The sequence below is a fragment of the Ursus americanus genome, chromosome 2 (genome assembly GCF_024610735.1).
Source record: "Ursus americanus isolate L20-20 chromosome 2, mUrsAme1.1.p, whole genome shotgun sequence".
In the NCBI taxonomy this organism is placed as follows: Eukaryota; Metazoa; Chordata; class Mammalia; order Carnivora; family Ursidae; genus Ursus; species Ursus americanus.
This window is the reverse complement of record NC_142128.1, coordinates 98,013,508-98,039,980: the sequence shown is the minus strand read 5'-3', so window position 1 is coordinate 98,039,980 and position 26,473 is coordinate 98,013,508. Positions and strand designations below refer to the sequence as shown.

The 26,473-nt window shown below is 50.5% G+C and overlaps 1 protein-coding gene across 1 annotated transcript; it reads right to left on the bottom strand.

Annotated features, from left to right (window-relative positions):
- Positions 1-26,038, bottom strand: GPA33 (glycoprotein A33). The gene is made up of 6 exons (XM_045795715.2): positions 25,823-26,038; positions 19,352-19,568; positions 11,765-11,917; positions 2,668-2,787; positions 1,877-2,000; positions 1-1,423 (listed from the first exon to the last, which is right to left on the bottom strand). Exons 1-6 carry the CDS (start codon positions 26,036-26,038, stop codon positions 1,291-1,293), a joined length of 963 nt encoding a protein of 320 aa, XP_045651671.1. The 3' UTR covers positions 1-1,290.
- Positions 26,039-26,473: the final 435 nt, after the last annotated feature.

Sequence of the window (26,473 nt, the reverse complement as noted above, 5' to 3'; positions counted from 1 at the left end):
TTTACAGCATTGGTTTCCTGATTATCCAGAAAAGACAATGATGTCTATTTCATAGGACACCGCACGTGGGGGAGCCCAGCCGCAGGGTGAGCCCGAGGCTGGGACACTGGCTGTGCTCTGACAGCGGGCGACACGCCCAGCCAGCGGGGTAGCCGCGGCAGGGCCGCAGAGCAGCGCCGGCAGCAGGCGGGACCGCGCTGGCGAGGCCAGGGTCAGGTGTCAGGAAGCAGGGGTGGTCGTGCCCCTTATTCTCCGGAGGAGTCATCGTGAAGCGAGAACGTGGGACCGGCTGGAACAAGCTCCCTTGTGTGCACACATGTGCGTTCACAAATATCAGCGCACACTTCCTTCACTAAATTAGCAAAGGGGTTTGGGTGGGAGTCGGAGTCTACAAACCTATCAGAGAGACCAGGGAGGGGAAGCCTCAACCTGTCAAAACAGGTACCCGGATTCAGGGGGAGTGAGCACCTGCTGGGAGGGCTCCTGGGCTGGGGGGCGGGGAGGGGCGGTGAAGCCCACGCTCTGGCCCAAGGAGCTCAGACATTAGCCTAGGGATAGGCTAATGCTCCGATAACTGCCGTGTGGCCCCTGAGGAGTGTGGGACAAGGTGACAAGATTGTCCCCACGTGTGGGGGAGATCAGGGTCCAGTTATAGGCACCACTAGGACTTGAGATGGGCCTGTTGGGACAGGTAGAGGCGGAAACTGCATCCCAGCCAGAGAGAGAAAGTGAAGAGCCCCTGAGGAGGTGTGCGGGGGAGCGGATGGTGGCCCTTGCAGAGCGTTTCTGGAGGGTACAGGAGAGAGGTGGGAGGAGCTGGAAAGGGGGCTTGAGGCCCAAGTGGGTCCTGAAGCAGGAATTTTCACTTAGGTTGGATAAATAATAGGGAGTCCTTTGCGGACTCATTCATTCAGCAAATATGTCCTGTCTGCCAGCACCCCCAGGCGCTCCCCGCGGTGCTGTGCCCCTGCTCTCCTGCGGCTGGTGTGGCCTCCGCACAGCCCAGACCGCTCACAACCAGGAGCGCCCCCGCCAGCTACAGAGGGAGGGGAGGCCAGCCTGGGAGCTAGGCATGGCAGTAGGAAGGGGTCACTTTGCGGGTGAGGGCACTTGGCAGGGTCGGTCACCAGTAAGATGCCCTTAGCTGAGCCCTCCAGCAGATGACATAGGGAAGAAGCATTCCATCGATGCCAGGAATGGAGGGCCAGAAAAATGGGGCAAGGAGAGCGGAGGCAGGAGGCCGAGGAATGAACACCAATCTTCCCCACCTCAGCCTGCAGCACGCGCCGGTCACGGGTCAGCGGGGCCGGGGGACTCCCGCCCCGTGCTCCTCTGGTCTTCTTGCCTGTAGTCGTCCTCCTCTTCCTGCTCCGTGTGAGGCTCTCTCACCTGCTCTGGAGGCTTCTGGTAGATCATCCGATTCCTGAGAGCAGTGAGGACAAGAGGGGAAGGGTTTGCGCTCACTCAGGCTGGGGGAGCTGGGCCTCGTGCTCCTTATGGCAAAAGCAGCCATTGGCCCTGCCCCCCCTACCCGTCCGGACGCGAAGGGACTCTGGGCTGAAGGGCTGGCTCAGAGTGCACAGGTAGGTGGCACAGACTTGCTGTGCTCACGAGATCAGAAAGTTCTAGGAACAGGATGGCCCCGCTGGACCACGAGGGCCCAGCCCGTGCAGGACGCTCCGCCCCACCCTTGTCCCCTGCACAGGCCACAGGGAGCCTGGGGAGCTGAGGGCCTTACGGTCAAGCACCAGGACGGCAGTGACACCTGGGGGCAGCTATCCCCAGGGCTGGTGTGGGTGGAAAGGCCACGAGGAGCTGCGACACTTCCTCCCACTCCGCTCAGATAGCGGCCCACGGGCCGCCCGCAGACACTCACGGCTTTGTGTCCTCGGCCTCGTCCTTCCCGCGACAGCAGCAGCAGTAGACGATGACACCGATGAGGATGAGGGCTACAGCCAGGCCCCCCGCGATGCCCGCGTACAAGGCCACGTTCATGGAGGCTGCGAGAGGCAGAGCAGAGAGCTGCACCGCCCGACTGCGGCCCTGAGCCCGGGCCTCGGGGGACGACGAGCCACGGGGAGGGACGCCGCTAGGCGGGCGCAGCCTTCCTCCCGGCCCCGGGAGTGCGGCCGGCTTCTAGGGACACTCCGCAGAGGGCATGGCCTTGTAGACAGGGGACCAGGCAGGTCTAGAGACTACTGGCCAGGCCAACGGATGTGTGGCCACCACTCCCTGGGCTGCCCAGGCTCCTCAGAGGTCCTCAGCTGTCCGCCGTGCCGGCTGTGACTCCGGCGTGTCCTTGAGCTGGTGGAGGTGACCCTCCCCAAAAGATAAGGTCCAGACTCTGTGGCAGCTGCCTCTGGACACTTCCCTCCTGTGCACTGAGTGGCCCTCAAGGCAGGTAGGACTGAGCAGGTTTCCAGAAGTCCATCTGAGGCTCTACTTCCAAAGAACCGAGGAAACTGGACTGACCTCTGGGCGAGGGAGCATCTGACTGAGGGCACCCAGCCACCCTGCCAGCGGGTAACCCTAAAGGGGCTCCCCAGTTCACCCCCACAAGGTCTGTCTCAGCTGCCCCTTTGGACCCCAAGCCAGTGATCTTCGGGCCTTGGTCCACTCCCCTCCCCCTCCCCCTCTCCCTCCGTCCACCCCCCAACCCGCTCTTACGAGGTCTGACAGCCACGGTGATGTTACAGGACTCGGTCCCCACCTCGTTGCTGGAGGTGCAGATGTAAAAACCGGACATGTCTGTGGAGATGTTCTTCAGAGACAAGGTCTGGCCCGTGACTGGGAAGGAAGGACGGTCAGGGTGAGGAGCGCAGACACCACGGTTCAGGGGAAACACCTAGGAGTGGGGGGGCCTGGATTCCTGGGTGGGTACAAGTGCTGCCTTTGAACTTGTCCGAGCCTCCTCTGTCCTGCGGGGAGAGCATCCACCTCGAGGCCTCCCGGGACGATTGCGGGCGGGATGCACCATTCCTGAGGGCTGAGAACTCAGTCAGGGCCCCTGGCTCTGCCACGGATTGATTTTGTGACCTTGGCCCAGGAACGTAGCTCCGCTGACCCTTAGCTTCTTTATGTATAGATAACAATGGTCCGTGTGAGGCACTGTAATAGCATAAAACGGGGTACTGCTAATTCAAGCCCACATCAGGCACCTGATTGTAGGAAGCGCCCCAGGAAACATAAAATGCGTATGTGTTACGTGAAAACGCTTTATAATTAGAAGATACGCTTCTAAGCACTTTTATGATCTTCAGAAACCGAATCCTTTAGCGTGGACTCGTGGAAGAAGTCTCTGAGCAATCAGGAATGGTCCAATAGTCCTCGTGAGACACCTTTCCTGCTCAGTCTGTGAGCCTGTGAATTTCTTCCCCTTGAAAGGGAGAGCTTTACGCTTAGACATCTTTACAGGCCCTGTCCTCAGAGATGCTTTGTCATAACTGCTATTCTGAGTGGAGAGTTAGAGACCTTTTCCTCCCAGCAGCCGCGGAGTTAGCCTCGTGAGGGCCTGCTGCCACCAGGTGGCGACATTTCATCCGGAGATGTTGGACCCGGCAAGTGGGACCCAGTCACTGCACGGCTCAGACGTTTCAGAGGTGGCTCCTAGCTTCAGTAACAAGTCTAGGCCTTCTCTGACTCACTTATTTTGCTTAGTGTTATACCCTCCAGCTCCACGCTGTTGCAAATGGCAAGATTTCATTCTTTTCTATGGCTGAATAATATTAGATTGCATATACATAACTCTTCTTCTTTATCCATTCATTGGTGGAGAGACACTGGGCTGCTTCCATATCTTGACTATTGTCAATAAAGCTGCAATAAACATGGGGTCCATGTATCCCTTTGAATTCGTGTTTTTGTATTCTTTGAGGAAATTCCCAGGAGTATGATTACTGATCGTAGTGTAGTTCTAGTTTTAACTTTTTGAGGAAACTTCATACTCTTTTCCACATATGTGGAATTTAAGAAACAAAACAAATGAGCAAAGGGGGAAAAAATAAGAGAGACCAATCAATCAAGAAAAAAGATGCTTAGGGGCGCCTGGGTGGCACAGCGGTTAAGCGTCTGCCTTCGGCTCAGGGCGTGATCCCAGCGTTATGGGATGGAGCCCCACATCAGGCTCCTCTGCTATGAGCCTGCTTCTTCCTCTCCCACTCCCCCTGCTTGTGTTTCCTCTCTCGCTGGCTGTCTCTATCTCTGTCAAATAAATAAATAAAATCTTTAAAAAAAAATGCTTAACTATAAAGACCAAACTGATGGTTACTGTGGGGGGAGTGGGGGATGGGTGAAACAGGTGATGGGGATTAAGGCATGCACTTGAGATGAGCACCAGGGACTGTATGGAAGTGTTGAATCACTATATCGTACCCCTGAAACTAATATTACAGCGTGTGTTAACTAACTGCAATTAAAATTAAAATGTAAAAAAAAAATTAACAAGTCCAAGCTTCTTAATGTTATCACAGGGTTAGAGGTCTGGTCCTGCAATCACCTTAGCTTTATCGCTCAGCCTCCCCCGCCCCACCCCCAATCTCTCGCAAGATTGTATCTGGTGTGGATTTCCCTTGTCTGACGTGCTACTCCGTATACTTCCTCAAATGTGAGGGCCTATGACTTTGTCAGCAATCTTGTATGGTAAGTGGAACAAATATTCAATGTCCAATGTCACAGAGGTAACTAGAGGCTTAGACAACTTAACGGACTTGATGAATGTCACAAAATTAAGAAATGATAAAGCATCACAAAAATCCTGTTTAAGGTTCTAGAACTATCGCAATGGCCCTAAAGCAGATGAAGACAGTCTGTGTCCTGCCATGAGGGCCGACAGACATGAAACCAGGGTGATCACAGGGGGGTTAGAGTTAGAACTGGAAATGCTGTTTGAGTTGATAGCAAGGGAGTTTAATCTCATCTGAAGGGTCCTGGAATGCCAGTATAAAGAACAGAGAATAAAATAAAATCATCGTAATTTCACCAGCTAGAAATAACAGCCAATGGTTTGGGTTATTTTCTTCCAACCTTTTCCAATGTACTTTCTTCAGATGCTTCCCTTGAAACCCACAGCTGTATTTTCTGGATACTCATTCTCTATAAAATGCTACTGCTCCTATCCTAGAATTTCATGCCTCAGGATGTTTTCTGGAATATTGCTTACATGTGACGTTAACATGCGGTACTAAAAAAGCAGTCCGTGACCAAAGCAAATTTCGAGATCATTGAGAGAGGGTCAAATACATTTTTTTAACAACAGAACTCTTAGAGCTTCTAATTTGCTAATGAGCCCTGGGTGTCCCTAAATGGAGGTTATAGTAATAGTGGACTTATTTTCTTTTAAATGTTTTTAAAATTAAAGCTAGTTAACATACACTGTATTATTAGTTTCAGGGGTATAATTTAGTGATTTATCAGTTGCATATAACACCCGGTGCTCATTACATGAAGTGCCCTCTTCAATGCCCATCACCCAGTTACCCCAACTCCCCACCCCTCTCCCCTCCAGCAACCCTCACTTTATTCCCTACAGTTAAGAGTCTCTTATGGTTTGTCTCCCTCTCTCTTTTTATTGTTTTTTTAAAGATCTTGTTTGTTTGTTTGTTTATTTATTTATTTGACAGAGAGCGTGCAAAAGGAGGGGGACCGGGAGAGGGAGAAGCAGACTCCCCGGTGAGCAGGGAGCCCAATGTGGGGCTCAATCTTAGGACTCCGGGACCATGACTTGAGCCAAAGGCAGACGCTTAACCGGCTAAGCCACCCAGGTGCTCCTTCTCTCTGTTTTTATCTTATTTTATTTTATCCATTCTGATACCCTGTGTCTTTTGATTGGAGCACTTGGTCCATTTACCTTCAGAGTAATTATTGAAAGATAGGAATTTAGTGCCATTGTATTACCTGTAAAGTAACTGTTCTTATAGATTGTCTCTGTTCCTTTCTGGTCTTTGTTACTTTTGGTCTCTCTGTTCACAGGGTCCCCTTTAATATTTCTTGCAGGGCTGGTTTAGTGTTCACAAATTCCTTTACTTTTTGTTTGTCCTGGAAACCCTTGATCTCTCCTTCTATTCTGAATGAGAGCCTTGCTGAATAAAGTATTCTTGGCTGCATATTTTTCCCATGTAGCACATTGAATATATCATTCCAGTCCTTTCTGACCTGCCAGGTCTCTGTGGACAGGTCTGTACCAGCCTTTTGTGCCTACCCTTGTAGGTTAAAGACCTCTTGTCCTGAGCCACTTTCAGGATTTTCTCCTTATCTTTCTAATTTACACGTTTCACTATAATTTGTTGTGCTGTTAACCTATTTTTGCTGATTTTGAGGGGAGTTCTCTGTGCCTCTTGGACTTGAACGTTTGTTTCCTTCCCCAGATTAGGGAAGTTCTCAACTATAACTTGTTCAAAAAAACCTTCTTCCCTTCTTTCCCGGCTCTTCTTCTTCTGGGACTTCTATACAATGAATATTATTTCAGTTTATGGAATTGTTGAGTTCCCTAACTCTACCTTTGTGATCTAATAGTTTTCTTTCCTTCTTCTTTTCAGCTTCCTTGTTTCCCATAATTTTATCAATATCACTGATTCGCTCTCCAGCTTTGTTCCTCATTTCTATGGCCTCCACTTGGGACTGCATCTCGGTCGTAGCATTTTTAATTTCAGCCTGACTAGATTTTAGTTCTTTTGTCTCTACAGTAAGGGAGTCTCTAGTGTCTTCTGTGCTTTTTTCAAGCCCAGCTAGTATTCTTATAATTGTTGTTTAAAATTCTAGTTCAGGCATCTTAGTTATATCCGTATTGATTAAATCCCTGGCTGTGAGTACTACCTCCTGTTTTTTCTTTTGGGGTGAATTTCTCTGTCTCATCATTTTGTCCATAAGGGAAAAGAAGAAAGAAAAAAAACCCAGCAGTAACAGCAGCGACGACAAAGAAAAAAACCAACACTAGATCCTGGGTGTGTTTTGTTCTGCTTGTTAATAGAAAACAAGAAGGAAAGAAAAAATATATAAATATATTACATATATTTATATATATGAATATATTAAAAAATATATAATATATATAAGTGAAATAAAATAAAATGAAACAAAATTTTAAAATATGGATGCTCAATACTATTTTCGCCTGAAAGAGCTGAAGCCTTGCAGCCCTCTGTGATCAGTAAACTTGGTGAGAGCTGGTTGTTTGTGCTGGTCTTCTGGGGGAGGGGCCTGTCAGGTGAGCTTCCCCTGGGGGAAATGTGCCTCCAGGGCACAGGGAAGCAGAGCTTGGTGTAAGTGGCTCCGGACTCCACTAGGTGGCAGCTGGTTTGCTCCCTGAAGGCTTCAGACCTGATGGCGGGCTGATAAGGCAGGCCCCCCTCTCTAGCCCCAGAGCTGAGAATTTGTGCCCCCCACTCTTCAGTGGTCCCTCACAGAACAGCAATCAATCACTCTTGTCTCCCCAGTTGCCGTCAGAACTCTGTTCACCCTGCTTGTGTCTGAGCTTTTTTATCTCAGTCAAGTGACTGAGTTTCAAAACTCCAAATTCTAGGGACTCCCCAGTGCAGACCCACACTGTTCCTCCTGGGGAGGGTCTCCCCACGCTTCTGCCTTTTGCTGGACCCAACCCAGGAGAGCACTCACACGACCATGCAGCATTTCACAGTTCATGGCAACACAGCAGAAAGCCAGCACCTAGACTCACTGTTCTCCGCCGGCTTCCACGTCCCTAAGCCTGGGAAGAGATCAGCACTTAGGTGCAACCCCTTCGTTTTACAACCCAGGGGATCCTCAGACCGTGGTGTCACACCTGGGATCCCGCCCTGCTTTACTCCTGAGAACCTTTAAACCAGGCACGTCCCCACTGCGGCAGACTTCTAGAAGCTCTGATTTTGCACTGTCCCTCCCCAGCGCCGTATACTCAGCTCTGCCACACTGGGTTCAAGTCTCTGCGCCTCCTACCTTCCAAAAGGCGGTTGCTGTCCTACGTGTAGACTTGCAGTATTTGTTTTCTCAGAACCTCCAATCGATTTCTCGGGTGTTCCAAATGATTTGATAACTATCTAGTTGCATTTGAGGGAGGAGACAAACTTAGGGCCCCCTACCCCTCTGCGTCTTAACTCCTTCTCCCTAATGGTCTTATTCTCTAAACTAATTGGATTTTTTTTTATTTTTAAGAGGCATCTTGGGGCACCGGGGTCGCTCAGTCAGTTGAGCGTCCAACTCTTGATTTCGGCTCAGGTCATGTTCTCAAGGTTTGTGAGACTGAGCCCCGCATCAGGCTCCACACTCAGCTCGGAGTCGGCTTGGGATTCTCTCTCTCCCTCTGCCTCTGACCCTCCCCTGCTCTCCCTCTCTCAAATAAATAAATAAATAAATACATAAATAAATAAAATCTTAAAAAAAAAAATAGAGGCATCTTGAAGGAACACACTTTGGGAAATGTTCTATGACCCTGGGAATACTTATGGGGACGATAACCCTTATCAGATTCCTACTACCTTAGAGTGTGAGATTCAGTCTATCAGGACAGAAGACTTCAGACTGCCTCCAGGACCTTTCCAGTTATCAAAGCCCAGCTTTGGACTCTGGGCCTTGTTCCCCAAAGGAAACGGTGGACCATTAGAAGCTGGTCTGGAATTAACCAGCGCATATCCAGTGCCTCCAGATCTGCTCTGATTCTGAGTTGGGGCTCCCAAGCCCCTTTTCCTCTTGGAAAGGACCTAATACTGCTCCTGAAATCCAGCTAAAGCTCATGTTTTCGCTGCAGTGGCGACACCTTGTGGTCAAGAGGAGGAACGCAGGGACAGTCCGCCGCCCACTTCCCTGGGCTCCAACGGGGAGAGATTTCCCCAGAGAGGCCCCGGTTGCCCAGAGGCACTGATTTCAAATCGGCAAGATTGAACTTTCCTGTCCCGGCCACTCTCCACCCCACAACCTAGTGAACAAGCTCGGGCTGCCACCTCTCAGGATCCTCAAGGTCTTCGCTGGTGGCCCGGGTCCATGCCCAGCCTTTAACCCTTCAAGAACCATCTCCTTTGAGGTGCTCTGGCCCCCAAATTACCCCCCTCCTTCTTCGATACCCAAATTCCTACTCTCTCTCTGTGCACGAAGTTCTTACAAAGGATGTTCAGAACTATCCACAGGGGATCGCCTCTTTCCTCTCCACAACCTTCAGGGAAGGGGGTATAATGACCATTCTTGGTTTTCAGAGGGCGATCCTAAGGGTCAGAGAGGCCGTGAGGACTTACAGCTACAAGTGGAGACGTCAGGACTGAAATTCTTATTTACTTGTTCCAGAGTCCCTGTTCTTTCCACCGCTGGCTTGCTCCCACCGATCACTAAGTGAAAGGAAGCGATCTCTACGTCTTCAGAGGGAGAGGAACCCTACTCTCCCATTGTCCACTGTGGACTGAAATGTTTTAAAAATCAGAACTGGGTTGGGTCTGACTCTGGTGCGCTGTGAGGCAGGTGGAGTCCAAAGGCTCTGAGAAGGACCCCCTGCTCCATCCCAACAGCAGGCGTAAGCTTGTGTTGTTTCTACCATGAACCACACTCCCGGCCAGCACTCCCAGATCCGGACTCTTGACTCCGGCCAAATCTTAACCCGCAGCAGCGTGAAGCTTTTCCCAAGTAAGTGAGAGAGTCTCCCCTTGACCTTCTTTCATGCCTTCAGGTTTCTCCTCTTTTGAATCACGGAAAGACAAAGTTTTGGCTTCTGATACCTGGAAGTCTTTCCTGATGGAGGCAGGAGACCGTGAGTGGGGGCAGTCATCCGTGATGGTCCTTGGACAGTGCCTGTGGCCTCTGGGGCAAAGGCCAGCCTCCCAGGCCCAAGGCACGGGCTCTTCGTGATCCCCCGTTACTGCTTTTCTTACAGTGATACCTCCCTCCTCCCTGCCCTCGGCTCTGCAGAATACTCACAATTCCCGGGACACGTGCCATGCCCCCCTGTTCATCCTGGTGGATCTAGCCCACAGAACACATAGCTAATAACACCTCGCATGAGGACTTCTAACTACCTACCGGGCATGGTCTCCATGCTTTACATGCACTTTCATTGAATCTTCATAGGAACTCTGTGAAGGACTAGATTTATGTCCATTTTACAGATGTAGAAACTAAGGCACAGAGAGGCTAAGGCTATTGCCACGGTCGCGTAGCTAACACGTGGTGGAGCCAGATTCAAGGCCACGCCACGCTCTTAGCCACCGGGCTATACGGCGACTCAAGTGCCCCCTCCTTGGAGAAACCTGTCCCCTTATGCATCCTCGGGTTTACAGGGCCACTGGCTGTGAGACTCTGACAGCATTTACCGCGTAACCTTCAGCCTTGGGTCTCCCTATACACACTTTGCTGGCAGGAAGGGCAGACCCACCACTGGCCACGGCAGACCTCGGTGATCGTTGCTGGAGTCCCCAGGTCATGCGGAGGCCAGACATGCAGGCCCATAGACCCAGATGAGAGCTGCCAGGTGGTTTCCAGAAATTCCAGACACACTCAATAACAACTTGCCAGCTGGAAATTTGTAAACAAAATTGGAAACTTGTTGAAATCCACAATATACTTTCTAATTTACACTGGATTGGGTGGGTTCTTTTTTTTCTTTTTTTTTACTTTTAAGAAGTCCTCATCTTGCTCCCAGGTGAGTGAAGGACAGACAGACAAAGTTCATCCTGGTTTGACCGAAGGCCCAGTCAGTACATTTACCGGGTGGGACTGACCCGGCCCCGGCGCACTTCTCACACGTCTCCAACCGCGGCCTCACTGGTCGCTGGCTACTTCGTCTCCACGGACACTGAGCGGAGAGACCGCCCGGACGTTAAGCCAGCCGGCACCTTTCAGACCTTGTCTGTTGTGATCTCCAGGAGCACTGGCGGTGCCAGGGGGTCCTGGGGCCCAAAGATGCCACCGAGGTATTCCCACACCAGTTGGCAACAAGGTAATGACAGTAAGATATTTATATAGGGTTTTTTTTTTCCAGTTTGTTTCCTGACCAAAGGTCAGATACCAGCTGCCCAGTACGAAGGTCTCCAGGCAACCACAGCCGAGCCTAACGCCTCCTTCCCTGAGAAGGAGGGACGCTCACAGCAGCCCGGGTCACCAGCCGGGTGTGGCCACAAACGGAGGGCGTGTTTGGGAAGGTGGGGTTCAGTGGAGCCCCGAGATGGACTAGCCTGGACGGGGAATGGGGATGGGAATTCCCGCCCCTGACTGGAGCCACAGAGCTGGACTCGAGGCCTCAAATGTATACGTTAGGGGCACCTGGGTGGCTCAGTTGGTGAAGGGTCTGCCTTCGGCTCAGGTCAGGATCCCCGGGGTCCTGGGATCGAGTCCCGCATTGGGCTCCCTGCTCAGCGGGGAGTCTTCTTCTCCCTCTGCCTCTGCCTGCTGCTCCCCCTGCTTGTGCTCTCTCTCTCTGACAAATTATACATTTTTTTTTTTAAATGTATACTTTAGGACATGATCGCAGTCAAAATTAAAATCCCACCCAGTGCTTTTATCCACATGTGCCCATTCAAGGGAACTGAGTTACGGGGAGCAAAGAGAACAGGCGAACATATGTGACGTGCTCCCACTGAGAACTTACGTGACTCACTTTGGTTTCCCACAACAACCTACGAGGTGGGGGTCATCGTGAGAAGACTTAGAGATGCTGCGGGGGGAGGGGGGAGGGAAAGGGCAGCCCTTCAGGGAGACCTGACTGCTCTGGCCAGGATCCCCCCCCCCCCCGCCCCCCGGCAGCCCTAGTCAATCACCCGCGTGGCGGGGGAGCTGCGTTCCCCGGTGACCCCGTTACCTGCTGGGGCCGGCCGCTCCTGGTTCAGGACGTTGTAGCTCTTCCAGCTGTACTGAGGGGCTGGAGAGCCCTCCTTCGACTGGCAGGTCAGCTGGATGTTGTTCCCAATCACGGTCTCGCCCTCGATGCCACAGTCCGGCTTGGAGGGCGGCACTGTATGGGCGAAGGACCAGAGTGAAGGCACGAATCAGGTGGGGCTCGGCGACAGCCCCCTCCCGCCCCAGACGCCCGCGCGTACTCCTTGGTTTGCTCTCAGGCAAAGTCATGGCCCACTGGCGAGCCACGGTGCTGTGAGATCCGTCCTCCCCGGACTGTCTCCTCGGTGGCCTGTCACCATCATAGAGAGGCAGCGTGCACGGACGTCAGGACGCATCCTGAGTGCGAGATGAGAGTCACCACCCTTATAAACGTGGGGATACTGAGGCCCAGAGAGGAGACTCGGCAAGAGCTGGGTGGGGCTAGAACCCAGGTCTTCTGACTCCACATCCAGTGCTCTCTCCAGCAGCCCATGTAAGCTCCTTCTGATGTTGGCCCATCCGTGCATTTTAGGTAAACCTCGCAGTGCCCAGTGCCCCCATGTGTAAGATGAGGGGACAACAGGCCCAGACTGGATTTGGCCACATTTGCCTGCCCCTGGGTTAGGGGAAAGCCCCTGTCTCGGAAGCCCCCCAACTCAGACTTCTTAGGGAGTTTCCCTCGTGTTAAGCGCTGCCCTCGTCCTGGGTTTTGCTGATGAAATGCAGCTGCTTGGAGTAACTGGGTGATTGGAGAGACCCTGGGTGGCAGCAGAGTGGTGTGCTGGGTGGAGAATGAGGCCTGAAGGGGTGGGGGTGGGAGTGCAGAACGGCAGAGACAAGGAAAGGGAAGCCTACAGAAAGGAGGTTACAACAGGCCAACAGGCCCCTCAACTCACAAGCCTAACCTGATCGCCCACAATTCCTGAAGATCTCAAGCTGGTCCGTTCACTGGGCACGGCCGTACCCCCGTGTAGAATGGCTCATTCCACAAACCTTACCGGGCGCTTACAGAATGTCTGATACCGCTAGGCACTGGGATGACATAGTGAGTGAGTTCCTGTGTTCAAGGAGTCCAGTGGGGGCAAAAGACAAGTGACTGGACAGTGACCGGGCAGGAGGCAAGGCTGCAGGGGGCAGGGAAGGCACAAGCAAGGGACACTGAGTCCCACAGCCTGGCTGTGACCTGGAGGAAGAGTGAGAGTAAGCAAGGCCAATAATGGAGGTGGTGGTGGTCAGAGAGAGGGGAGGGCCCTCTGTACAGAGGGAATGGCATGTGCAAAGTCTCCAGGGCAGGAAGGAGCATCAAGTATGCTTGAGGCTTCAGGTGGTGTCCTTGGGGCTGGGAAGGGGAGAACACGCAGTGCAGAGGGCTATTACTGAATCCCTCCACCTCTTTCTTCAGACCCTTGGATGGTCTGCTTGCCCCAGTAAATAGCACTGCCCATCGTACAATCCAAACTGCAGGGATGCACGGTCGGTGAGCGCGGAGAGTGGCGCAGCCCCCCACCCCCCACCCCAGAGTGGCCGGGGGAGGCTACCCAGGATTCACAAGCCGCCCGTTCTGGTTTTTCTCTGAGACAGGCAAGGGGTTCTTGGGTGTGTGTGCCCCACAGTTCCTGCTGCTCTCGTGAGGGCCACCAGGTGTGGGACAAGCATGGGGTACTCGCCCTACACCAGCCCCGGTTGCACAGTCCCTACACCTAAGAGGCCCAACCTTGGTTCAAGAACCATCTTTCTAGGGGTGCCTGGGTGGCTCAGTAGTTAAGCGTCTGCCTTCGGCTCAGGGCGTGATCCCAGGGTCCTGGGATCGAGCCTCACGTTGGGTTCCTCCGCTGGGAGCCTGCTTCTCCCTCTCCCACTCCCCCTGCTTGTGTTCCCTCTCTTGCTGGCTGTCTCTCTGTGTCTGTCAAATAAATAAATAAAATCTTCAAAAGAAAAAAAGAGAAGAACCATCTTTCCATATCCTGGCGCAGGCCCCAGGGACTGAAGCAGCCGGGGCAGGGAGAGACTGCTGCCTTCAGACCACCGTGCCAAGCAGCCCTCCGCCCCGCTGGCCCAGCAAGCAGGTGCAAGAGAAGGTGAACGCTGCTTCCCCGGAGACTGGCTCTAGGTCAGGGTTGGTGACCTAGAGGTCTCAGAATATCCCTCCCCACGCATGGAAAGCACTCAGCCTGTTTCCCAGGTGGGCCGTGACCAGGGGGCTACAACCTTCAGAGGTGGACAGGCTGCCTGGAGTATAAGAGCCCCGAGAAGTGTCACATCGGGCCAGCGTCACCCTTGGTGTGCATGACTGTAGTCAAGCCTTTGCTCCACCAGCCTTCTCTGGGATCCAAGACAAAAAGGGGAGAGAACAGACCAAGGCAAAGGAGCACATAGAGAAGAGAAGCACAAAGAAGCAAGCTGGGCGTGTCCAAGGCCAGCTTTGCCAGCAGGAATTATTAAGGCAAATCCTTCATTCACTCTGGAGACAGCAGTAGCGATAACAAGAGACCAACCACCCCCTAGGAGACCAGCCTTATGAAGGAGTGTGGCCGGTTTTTGTCTGTCCCCCTGCCCCATACACCCAGGGCCCTTACCCTCAGCCCCCAGGCTGTCCTCCCACCCCAGCTCACCCTAGGCACCCCCCTCACTGTCCTGATCCTTCTCTAAGGGTTCCCTCCCCAGCCCCCCATCATCAAAACCAGCTGGGACCTCAAATCAGCTCTAGTTCAAATAGCCCCTCCTGCGGGGCTGTGAGGTCTGCGGGGCTCCCGGAGATCTTGGGTTCTGGGTGGGCTCTTCCTACCTCCCAGACTCAAGGCAGCTGCTACCCGGAGATTCCTGGATGGGGCACCGCGCCGCTCCAAAGCCCGCGCCTCCCGCTTCAGACGCCAGGGGGCGCCAGAGGCCGAGGAGACGACCAGTCCCGGCCCCGGAGCGCCTCGGGCCGGCCCCAGGGCCAGGTGGCTTCTCCCTGGGGACCAGCTCTGTGAGCTCCGCCCCGGTCCCCCGGTCCGGAAGCTCTCTGCTCCCTCAGTTTACGGTGAGGTCACCGAGCCCGTGTGGGCGGCCCCGCATAATTAAAGCCCTTCCACCTAAAAATAGCCCAGTAGCAAAGCCATTCGGAAACAAAACTTTCTTTTAAAGATTTTTAGTGGATTTCTTAACAGATAGCACAAAATGATTTCTCTGTCTCTTTCTTTTCCTCTCTCTCTTTCTCTCTCTCTTGTTTCAAAGCAAAACACTGAGTTCCACAATCTCAGATTAAACTTGTATCTTTGCCCCCCTGGTTAGCTAGTTCCCTGGTTAGGGGGCCGTGCGAGGGGAGGGCGGAAGGGGACACGCACAGGTGAGTGGGGTCTTGCTGCCTTTCCCTCAACCAGCTTGTTGCTAGATGAAAGGGGGAGCTATTTAAGGGAAGCCAGAAGGAGACAGAATCAGCCAGAAAAGGACCAGGTCCAGAGAAGTGAGGGAATCAGCTAGGGGCCAGCCAGGGCAGTGGGAGAGGAGGAAGTACAGAATAGAACCGAGATACAAATGTGCATTTTTTGGCTTATAAAAGCTCTCCAAGGAGCTAACGCAAATAAAAATGAAGAGCCATGCACACAAAGCAATTTGTCACAACATTCTAATGGCTTTAATTGGAACTGGCTGGGTGTTCAGTCAGGGACAGGGGACTCCATCCACTCCCCGAGTGGCAGGAGCTGAAAGGACCGTAAGTGCTAAGACAGCGGCAAGTGCTACCTGGTGAGGAATGAAAAGAGCAAAGTACCAGCCCATTCGGCTACAAATTCACTTATGGACACAAATAAGCATGTGGACACGAGCTGGAAGTCAACATGGACAAGTATAAAACCGGGCGGTACAGGCGGATGTTTTTCTTTTTTAGTTTCTCTCTCTCTCTCTCTCTTTTTTTCCCCCTAATTAGTATTTTTAAGAGGCAAGGCAGCATCACCAAACAGTTATTTGTTTGTTTGTGTTTGGCCCAAGGTTGCTATCGAGGCAGGACGACCAGAGAGCAGGGCTCCATTTCAGCAGCTAACAGCCTTCTGTGTGCTACACACCTCGACCTGAGCGGCCCCCCAGAGAGCAGCCCCTAGACAAATGTCACAGCACCCCAGCTAGGTCGGGAGCACCTACAACACAGCTCTAAAAATGCTAGAAGATGATACTGTGTGATGGCGACAGCTCCGTCCAAGAGATGAGAGGGGGTGTGAATGTTCCTGAAGGTCCAAGACCATCAAGAGGCCCCCCGTGAAAACCCAGAAACAACGAGGCACACACTCACAGGGCGGTGGGGCTTCCCAGACCCCAAGCAAAGACCTCCCACGAGGAAGAGCAGGTTCAGAACCCCATTATCGATGAGTGATGTGTCCAAGCTGCAGGTGTTCTGTGGACAGATGAGGGCGAATGACACATCGAGCGAGGGCTGGCTCAGCTCTGCCCCACCAACCCTCCTCCGTCAGCAAGGATCCAGGAAGGGCAGAACACAAGCTACTGCCGTGGCCAGCTAAAACATCACTGGCAAGCTCACGTCTGCTGTCACCTGACAGAGAGGGTGCTTTGACAAGGTAAGTAAACCTAGAAGAATTTGGGAGTTGTCTTGTACTTCAGGATCAATTACCGGCCAGGAGTGGCAGGCTTGCACAGCGGCGGAGTGCAGGGCTTTGTATCTGGGCCGTCGTGTTCTGAAGGAAGCTTGCACACTTTCTACAGGTGTCTTGAGCCTCCGTGTTCTCTTCTAGTAAATGTGAGTGTTAATACCCACTTTCACAGATGGGTTGCAAAGATTACAAGAGACCATATTCATAAGACTCTTTGATGCCTAGCCCATACCTGGTCCTCTGTAAATGGGAGCTATTGTGACCATGAACTTGGGGCAACTTTCACACAGACCAAGGTCATTGCAAGTGGATGGTCGTTTTCTCTCTAAGATAAATCCCCTCTGTTTTCAGAGCAGGAGAACACAGAGAAACGGGAAATTTGGCTACAGTGTTGAGTGCGGGGTTGTGAAAGAGGTCCTGTGCTTCCCTTCTGCAGACAAAAAAAAAAAAAAAAAAAGGCTCTGCATCTGTCCACAGGAGGCCTGGAATTCTATTAGAGATCCCTTGTTACTGAAGGTCACTAAATCTGAAATCCGTCTTCCTAGACAAGAGGACTTGACAGTTTTAACATGTCATTCCTTTGCAAGTTAATATGTAAGTTGACCATAATTCCAATCAACTTCTATTTTTAACTAAGCCAAGTGGTTTAAGAAATTAACATGGGAGAATAAATGTGCAAAAATAGACAAAACTTTTTTGGAAAAGTTTAGTAAGAGAAGGTATTACACAGTGCCGGGTATTAAAAGCCAACTATTCAAACACTGATAGCTCCAACTAAAAAACAAAACAAAAGAAAACAAAAACAAAAACAAAAAACCCCTATATAGAGGGATAGATGTGTGTGTGTGTGTGTGTGTGCGTGTGTGTGTGTGTGTGTATATATATATCTCAACGCTGAGTATAAACATGCTGTAATCAAAACCATGTAATAGCATAGATGAATAATTAAAGAAAATGAACCCAAAAAGGAGGAAAACAGCAGCCATGTCTGTGTAGGTCTTACTGCAGGACAAAGCGGGCGTCCCCGTGCAAAGATCAGGGTTTCTTTGCTACAGTAAATGATGTAATTGGCTATCTGCTTGCGGGGCCACAGGGGCCCAGAGTGGACAGGCAGAGAGCAGGAGTGAGTGCCAGAAGCAGGGGCTGGGTAGAAAAGGATGGGGGGCACACATGCTACCTGCGTCAGGTATACCTGTCAGTGCACCCCCTAAAAAAAAAGCTGTGGAGGGGATTACGTGAGAGCCGAGAGAGAGAGACACGTGGCCTAGCCAGGCGAGCAGGCCTTTGCCTTTCTCCCTTTTACCCTCCCGCCCCTGCCCCTGACAGTGACCTCAGAGGAGCCACACCATCCCCTCCCAGGGGTGGGAAGAGTCAGATGAAAGAAGGAGGGTGAAGAGACAGACCCAAGCCCTCACTCCCCACCGCTGGTCCCCAAGCTCTGGGTGGGGCCCAAATGGGGGGTGGAAGTGAAGCTTTATAGTGGCCAGATTAACAGTTTGATTTGGACTGCACTGAATTCTTTTTTCACCTAACCAATTAACAAAATTGACAAAAATTAAAAAGACTGATAACATTCAGTACTGGCAAGGAGGTGGGAAACCAGGCATGCTCATAAAATGCTACAGAAATGTAAGTTGCTTTGAGGAAAGTAGCTTATATTTAATGAAGGCATTGTGTTTGACCTAGAAATCCTACTCTTTAAGAATCTATCCAATAGAAATAAAAGCGCCAGAGTGGAAGAATATCTGTATATCTGTACATATCAGTACTGTTCACACACAAACTTGGAAACAGCCTGAGAATATCCATCAGTACGAGCACTTGAATAAATCATAGGACAACCACGTGACGGAGTGTAGGCTGCTCGTAGGTGGGTCTGTAGGGATTGATCTGGAGAAAGATGCATCAAACATTACCCATAAAACATTGCCGAGTGATCTTTATCATATGATCTCTTTTTCTTTTTCAAACGAAAGGAAAGAAAGAAAAAGTGTGCGTGTGTGTGTGCGTGCGTGTGTGTGTGCGCACACACGTGCATGTTTGGAAAGGACGTGGAGAAAAGTATGGAGAAATATTACCATTGGCTCCCATGTTGGTGGTAAGGCGGAAGGAGACCATTAATTATTCTGTCTTCAGGGCTACATTGTTTGACTGATACAATGCGTCCAAAAGCCAGGCAGCCGCTCCCCACAATTAAAAAAAAAAATCCCACTAAGAGTATAAATGGAAAAAATAAAGGAAAAATGATCCATCGTTTTGGTTTAAAGCGTGGCTACCTCTCAGGATGGAGGCCATTCCTTGTGTCGGACCCAGAGGGGCCGTTCACTAAAATGTGCCCGGTAACTGACTCTGAGTCACGTGCCTCCTTTCTCGGGGCCGCATCTACAATCTAAAGATACTGAAGTAGATGGCTGCTCAGATTCTTCCAAAACTATAAGCTCCAATAACAAGGGATCTGTATGAAAAGAATGTCATCTGGGGACGTATTTCAAAGGCCACAGACCCTGATCAGCGGGGTGTGGTTGGGGCCCCGCGGTGGAGAGATGCTGGTATGAAGGGGTTCTACTGCTCAGCTGAATTCGGGACGGGAAAGTCAAGATCAGGCTCTCAGCACCCAAGGAAGGCACAGTGAGAGTCCTTATTTAGGATCTATGATTTCCCCTTTCCTTCTCCCTAATACGTGTGCCGTGAAAAGGAAGAGCACTGGACAGAGACGGGCAGATTTTTCCAGGCTGACCCGGGGGGCCGCTCCAACAGGCCTTCTCCACTGGCCTGGGAACTGTGCCACGGGTGGGCAGCTCAGAATAGTCCTCCCTTAAAAAGGGAGAAGCAGCCCCCTGCCCAGGCAGCGGGATGAGGGGAGGAGTCTGACCTCCTGGTGGGGCACGACTCCCCCTGGCTTTCCCTCACCACGGGGGCTCCACCTCTCCCCGCACCCCTCCCTGCCCTGCCTCCCTCTGCCCCAGGGAGGAGACAGAGACACTCACCGAGGACCAAGAGCCGGACGCGTGACTTAGAGGTTCCCTCCAGGTCCGCCATCAGGGAGACCGAGCACTCATACGTGCCGTTGTCATCCATGGTCAGCTGGTTTATGGTGATGGAGGCATCTGACTGCTCAGCGTTACTCGATATGTTGGCACGGTTCTTATAAAGGTCCCCGTAGATGTAGCTTTTCGTCAAAAATTGCCAGATGAGAACCCTTTCCTGGGAGGAAGAAGAAACACCGCTTCGTCTTACCCCAAGTCTTGGCATGGTGCTCGCAGCCTGTGCTAAGTACCCCCATCCACCACTTCTCTTGGCACACACGGCTTTAATACGCAGTGCCCATTGGGGATTCCTCTTATAACGTATATGTACTTTGAATAAAAATATTGGAAGACCAGGGCAGGGAGGCCGTTCATGTCACGGGAGCACATATGGATAAAGGGGCTTCCTCGGATCCCCACGCTATCACCTCTGGTCACCTCTGGCCTCTCTCTTACCCATTCGATTTCAGTCCATTGTCTGTCCTCACTCGTTCAGACGAACAATATTTATTGAGCACCTATTACATGCCACACATCGTGCTAGGCAGCCCTTGGCTTCCAAGCCCCACTTTATCTACTTGACCCTTGCCGTTGGAAGTTATTTATTCATTGATCTACTCGTTGTTTACCAAAAAGAACACGAGACTGGCTAAGATCACTACTTTCTAGCCAAACTGCCTCCGTACAAGTCCCAATTCTGCCCCTTACTAGTTATACGACCTTGAGCAAAATGTGACTCCGTTTCCTTTTCTGCAAAATAGAGATAAAAACAGTGACACCGATTTTATACAATTTTTGTGAGGATTAAAGTATATACGCAAACCTGTTAGGGCCTTGCCTGACATGGTAGTTTTGCTGGAAGTACCTACATTCTGCCAGACATCACCACTGAGCATCTACTAGGAACGTGACGTTCAAAGATGAACAACTCGTGATTTCTGCCCTCAAAGAATAAATATTACGACATCCTGTGATTAGCAATGGGACCTCAGAAGAGAGGCATTGCATCTAGAAAGGGAAGTCTGGGAAGGCTTCCTGGAGGAGCTCCCAGAAGACAATGCCTTGGATCCTGAAGGACAAAGGACAACCAGCCAGGCAAAGGGCTAGCAGGTTGGGGCAGAGCACGTTGGAGGAGGACAGATGTATTTGGCATTTTAAGCAAAGGGAGAACATCGAAGAAAGACCTAGGAGTGGGAAGCTATGGGTCAACCCCAAGTGGTTCAGTATAAACGGAGTGAGTATGTGGGGGAAGGGTGGGTGGAAGGTAAGCATGGACAGGTAGCAATAAAGATCATAGCTGCTATTTATTGAGTGTATGCTACATACTGGGTCTATTCTTTGTATGTATTATCTCATTTAATCCTCACAACACCCCCGTGATGGAGGTATTATGATTATACCCATTTTACATGTGAGGAAACCAAGGCAGCAAGGCGTTAAGTACTTCTCCCGAGCTTCCGTGGTTAACCAAATGGCAGGGCAGGGATTTGAACCAGACGTTCTGCCTTCGGAGCCTGGACCCTGGCGCGTCGTCATTGCCAGATCGCAGGCACCGTGTATCGGGGACTGAATAGGCTGATTTTGTCTTGAAAGCACTGGAGAGCCATGTATTTTAGGAAGTTAGCTCTCAACCCAGGGTGGGAAATGACTTAGCAGGAGAAGGAAAGGCAGTTAAGAAATCAGCTTAGCAATACAGATGAAAAATGCTGGGTCTTCAGATCGGGCTGTGGCAATGCAGATGGGAGGATGAAGTGAATTTGGGGAGTGTGAACAGGGTCAGCCAGTGGCACTGGGGGTCAGGGAGTGGCAGACTTCAAGGGTGAGGGTCTTTGGCCTGAATATTCGGGTGCATGGTGACGTCACTTCCAAGAGAAGAAGGAGAACATTTTAAGAAAAAAATGATGCATTCTGTTTTATAGGTGATGTGCTGAAGTGTCAATGGGACACCCAGGTGGGTGCATGGTGCCTGAATATTCGGGTGCATGGTGACGTCACTTCCAAGAGAAGAAGGAGAACATTTTAAGAAAAAAATGATGCATTCTGTTTTATAGGTGATGTGCTGAAGTGTCGATAGGACACCCAGGTGGGGCTCAGCAGGAGCTGGACAGGGCAGCTGAGAGCGCCTGGAGATGAAGGTTTGGGAGTCAGTGACTTAGACGTTAACTGAGCCGTGGGCTAAAGGAAGCCGCCCCAGGTGAATGAGTACGGTATGCCAGGTACCCGAAAGGTCGGGGAGAGATCAGATAGATCAGAAGAAAACCCGAGATGAGACTGCTGAAAAGCCAAGGGAGGAAGAAGATTCCGAGATGGGAATCTTTCCCAGCAGATCTTTCCCAGCTCAGCTCTTTCCTGAAGGGCTGGCTCTGCCCGGGACTCTTCATGCTCCAACTGCTCTCCTGATCCCAGCTGCCCCAAGGCTTCCTCCCTGGACACCCCCTCCCCCTTGCCTGGACCTGTTACAAAAATTTCCTGGAGGTCACAGATTTAATCCCTTCCTCTGCGCCCTTGCTTACTCTCAAGGGGATTGCCTCAAATCCTTTTGGAAGTGAGGGATCCATCAGCCAACAGAAGAACTTCAGTGTTTCTCTAAGCGCTTAGAGAAGTGCCTGGTGAGACCCTGCATCTGGTTGGCTGAACACATGTGATGGGGAAAGAGATGTCTTTCAGTTTCTTCAAGCTCAAGACAGCAGCTTCCCTCTCTAGGTTTTACCCTGAGATTCTGGACATAGATAGGACCTGTGCCCATGGCCCATCAGGGTTCCCAGGGCAACAGACAACAGGGTGTATCAGGCAGGCTTTACTCTCCTCTCCCCTTGGGTGTCCTGGGTCACCCCTTCTTTCTTGTCAGGGAAGAAGCTAAATGCTTCCACTCTGGGTATTCCTGGGGGCCCGATGCTTACCTCTGGCAGGCAGGTTTGCACTTTTTTTACTTTTATTTTTAATTAAGTAGCTCCACACCCAGCATGGAGCCCAACATGGGGCCTGAACTCAGGTCCCTGAGATCAAGACCAGAGTCAAGATCAAGAGTCCAGTGCTTAACTGACTGAGCCACCCAGGTGCCCCCATGTTTGCCTTTTAAAAGTAGAGCTTACTGGAACTTACTGAACCACAATGGAAAAGACAACTGGTAGCCTAATGGCGGAGAGGGGTACTAGAGACTTCCCTGCCAACTGTATGTAGGCACATGAACAAGATCTGGGATCTGTTTAGGGACCTGTTTTGTGTGACCCACCAACCCTACATCCATGCTTTCTTTTTCTGAATGTACTTAAAAAAAAAAAAAACAACCCGAGGTTGTAGAATTACATAATTCCTTCAACCCTGGGAACTTAAGTCAGATGCCCTCAACTGATTTGAGTCCTTAGGGAGCCAATGTGTTGCCACTTATTTAAATACGGTTCATCTGGAGCCCCAAGAGTGCCAGTGTACCCCTTCTGCTTTCCAGGTGCCTCCTTCCTGAATCACCAGGAGGGGTGGCCACCTGCGCGGGGAGCCTCGGGTGACTTAATTTAGTTCACCTGTAGTCAGTGGACGAGCTGGGGTTTATTCTTGAAGAGACTCACGGACAGGCATGCTTCCTATAGGTTCACATACTAATTTTTTGGTAAAGATTTATTTATATATTTGAGAGAGAGGGAGAGAGGGGCAGAGGGAGGGGAGAGAGAGAATCTCAAGCATGCTCCCCCCCAACTCCAATCCTGCCCCCGCCCCCCATGAGTGTGGAGCCCAACTAGTGGCTCGTTCGACCTCATGACCCTGAGATCATGACCTGAGCCAAAACCAAGAGTTGGGCACTGAACACACTGAGCCACCCAGGCGCCCCTAGGTTCACATACTAATTTGTACAAAAATGCCTTGGTGCAGCTGATGCCGAGTAATTATGAAGATCGCTCCTGAGTATTGTGTGACGGTTACGAAGTTGGAACAGGCAAGTCATGGGTGTGAAAGCTCTAATTGATCGACCTCATTGAATTTTTAGTTGTGCAGCCAAAGTCTTTATTTTCCTATTTGACGACTGCCGAAGTGTTCTGACACCCTATGTGAAACCTGAATTGATGTATGGTGGGGACGTTCGAGATATTTTTGTGATTTTAACTTCCCCTTTTTGTACATGTAATATTAAGCAAATGATGAAACATTGCTCTAATGGTTTAGCAAAGGAAGGAGAACGAAAGACCCTAATTTCTGGGTGGAGACGTCAGTCTCCTTCTACGTGGAGAAGTGGATCAAGACTGTTACCAAAAGTTTGTCTGTGTTATCGTACCTGACTTTAAGATCCAGACTTTTTTTTGGCCAAGTTGTGCCTTTCCTCCTAGAATTGTGAGTGGAGCACAATAGCAGCCCTCGTTTTTACACTGTGAAGTGGATATTGTTACGGGGATCACACCGGGGCCTTTCTCGCTGGTAAGCAAATCATGCCTCGTGAATATATGATCTATGGAGAAACGCCTACAGTTTTACCTGCTGCTATGGGCTGTCTGTTGGAGAATAAATTTTGAATGTGTTCCTCCTCCCACCCCCAAAAATAAAATAAATAAAATAAAAGTAGACGTCACTCAAAGTTATGAATAGATGCACCATTTCTTATCATCAGAGAAATGGGAATGTGATTTAAAAAATGAGATACTTTTTTCACTTACCAAAATGGCAAATATCACACAGTTTGAGAACACTGCGTGTCGGGAAAGTGGGTGTCCTCCTATTGTGCAGAACGTGGAGACTGGCATGACATCTAATGAGAGCTCTTTGATCTTACTTATCAAAATTTTAAATTCACATACCCTGTGACTCAGAGGTTCTCTTTTTAATGACTTATCCCACACGTATGTACTTTATATGCAGTGGATGCTATCTATGTGTGCTGTATACGCCCACAGACCATTCCTGTAGAGACGTCTGTCGCAGCAGTATTTGTAGCAGCAAATACAGGAAATAAATATCCATCACTGGCTCATAACATGGAACATGTTTAAAAAACGAGACAGATCGCTTCCAGGCCTTTCGGCTAAGATCAGGGTAAAAAACGAGATCGATATAAAGGTACTGACACATGGAAGGAGCTCCGTGACGTATTACGAGAAGAAGCCAAGCGCAGAACAGCGTGCGTGTGCCGTCTATGTAAACGTGCATAGTCATGTATGAGCGGGTACATATGTATGGATGTTTGTGTACGTGCCACCCCAAAACTCGGAAGAGTGGTTCCATTTGATGAGGAGCAGGAGACTGGGAGTTCAGAGCTTGGTGTAAGTCTTACTGCTTAATCTTCAGTCACATGCCTGTGTTGTTCAGACACGCATGCACCCAAGTGAGCACTCAGGCTCTGCCGAGGGGAGCACCTAATGCTTCCCTGTGGAGGCCATTGGGTAGCCTCTGTGAAATCATAAAAGCACGTAGCCTTTCTGGGAGCGTATTCTAGAGGCATACCGGTCCACACGCAAAATGACATATGTCAATGGTTATTCTTGGTAATTGGAAGATCGGGAATAAGCAAGTGCCCATCGTTATGGGGCTGGTTAAATATTAACAGTGTATCCTTGCGATGGACTCCCATGAAGCCCTTCCAGAAGGAGGGAGCCTCTATCAGCTGATACAGAAAGCTCTTCCAAAACTATATTAAACGAAAAACTCAAGGGGCAGAACAGTGCCTAAAATGCGCTATCTTTTGTGTAAAAAGAGGGGGAAGTAGGAATGCGCACACACATACACACAAAACATATTAACATTTTCTTGAATTTGCATAAAGAATCAATGGGAGGATACACAAGAAACTACGTTGGTTCTCTTAGCCTAGAGTAATATTCAAATAGGTAATAACTGCAGCAGAGATACAACCCATCAGACAGACGCTGGGCCCAAACAACCCGTCCCAGTGAAAATCGGCCTTGCCTGCAGGTGGGGAGTGTAGGGGGTGGGGGGGCAGAGGTGGAGAGGAACAGGGGGACCAGCGTGGACAGGAGGGGCAAGGACGGGAAAGAGACTTCACGGTGTTCGCTTTTGATGATGTTTCACTTTTGGAACCATGGGACTGTATTACCCATTTCAAAATAAAAATAAAAAATAAAATAAAATGTCTTCTATATTCCCCAAAGGAACCTAAACAGGAAAAAAACCCCAAAACACTATAAAATAAGATCTGGCCTCAAGGAGAGCTCTGTGCTAATCAAAAGAAATGACTGTTTCAAATGATACAGTTTAGGTGATTTGAGACTGACCGGCAGAAGGATATTTTAGGGAAGGTCACTTTTTCTAAAGTAAGGTGGCATAACGTGCCCCTTGCTGGGTCACTCACTACTCTCGCCCCACCCAGTCCAGCTTGGGTGCTAATGTTTATTCTAACATTTACTGAAAGACTTGCAGTGCTTGTCCTCTAAGAGGTCATGGTCAGGCCGGATTCATTCCCATGATACCCTCAACTTTTTTAAGGATCCTTACCGTGTGAGTCCTTAGAAGCTTGTCCCATTGGATAAATCCATTTCGGTCGGAGGCAGAAGTGTGGTAGGTGCATGGAAGGGTAACGCTCTTTCCCCGGGCAGCCCGAAGAACGTCCTGCGGGGTTTCCACAGAGATGGCATTGACAGTCACCCAGACTGGAACGGAAGTGGGAGGTGGGAAGAAGTCAATGCCATAGCATAGCCACTCGTTGCCCATAGGACCTGTGAGGGAATGCCCAGGGACCTTCTCCTGCAACCACAGCTGGACACACTACAACTGTGATCTCGGCCATGGCACACCCGCTGTTCTCCAAGACCAAGGCGAAGACAGTCGTGTGCCCTGGTCCACCCTATACCCACCCCGCAGCATCACAAGAAGTTAAATGCATCGTCTGGTAGCTAACAGCCCAGCTTTGAGCCCCAGCCCCACCTCTTACCAGCTGCGTGAACCTCTCTCATCCATAAAATAGGAACACGAATACTTCCCAGAGTTGCTGGGAGAACTTCATGGGATAATATGTCTAAATACTTTTTTAGTCCCTGTCACATAGAAAGCTCTCGATAAATATTCCTCCCATCTTTTTTTGTCATGATGATGACGTAGTCAATCATTTAACAAATTTTCACAGAGCACTTCAATGTGGTAAGGCGT

Coding starts and splice junctions, on each gene's coding strand:
- GPA33 (XM_045795715.2), bottom strand. CDS start 26,038: ATGGGCAACGAGTGGCTATGCTATGGCATTGACTTCTTCCCACCTCCC. Junction 11,918..19,351: donor CGTCCGGCTCTTGGTCCTCG/GTGAGTGTCTCT, acceptor TCGCCCATACAG/TGCCGCCCTCCAAGCCGGAC. Junction 1,424..1,876: donor GAGGCCGAGGACACAAAGCC/GTGAGTGTCTGC, acceptor CACTGCTCTCAG/GAATCGGATGATCTACCAGA.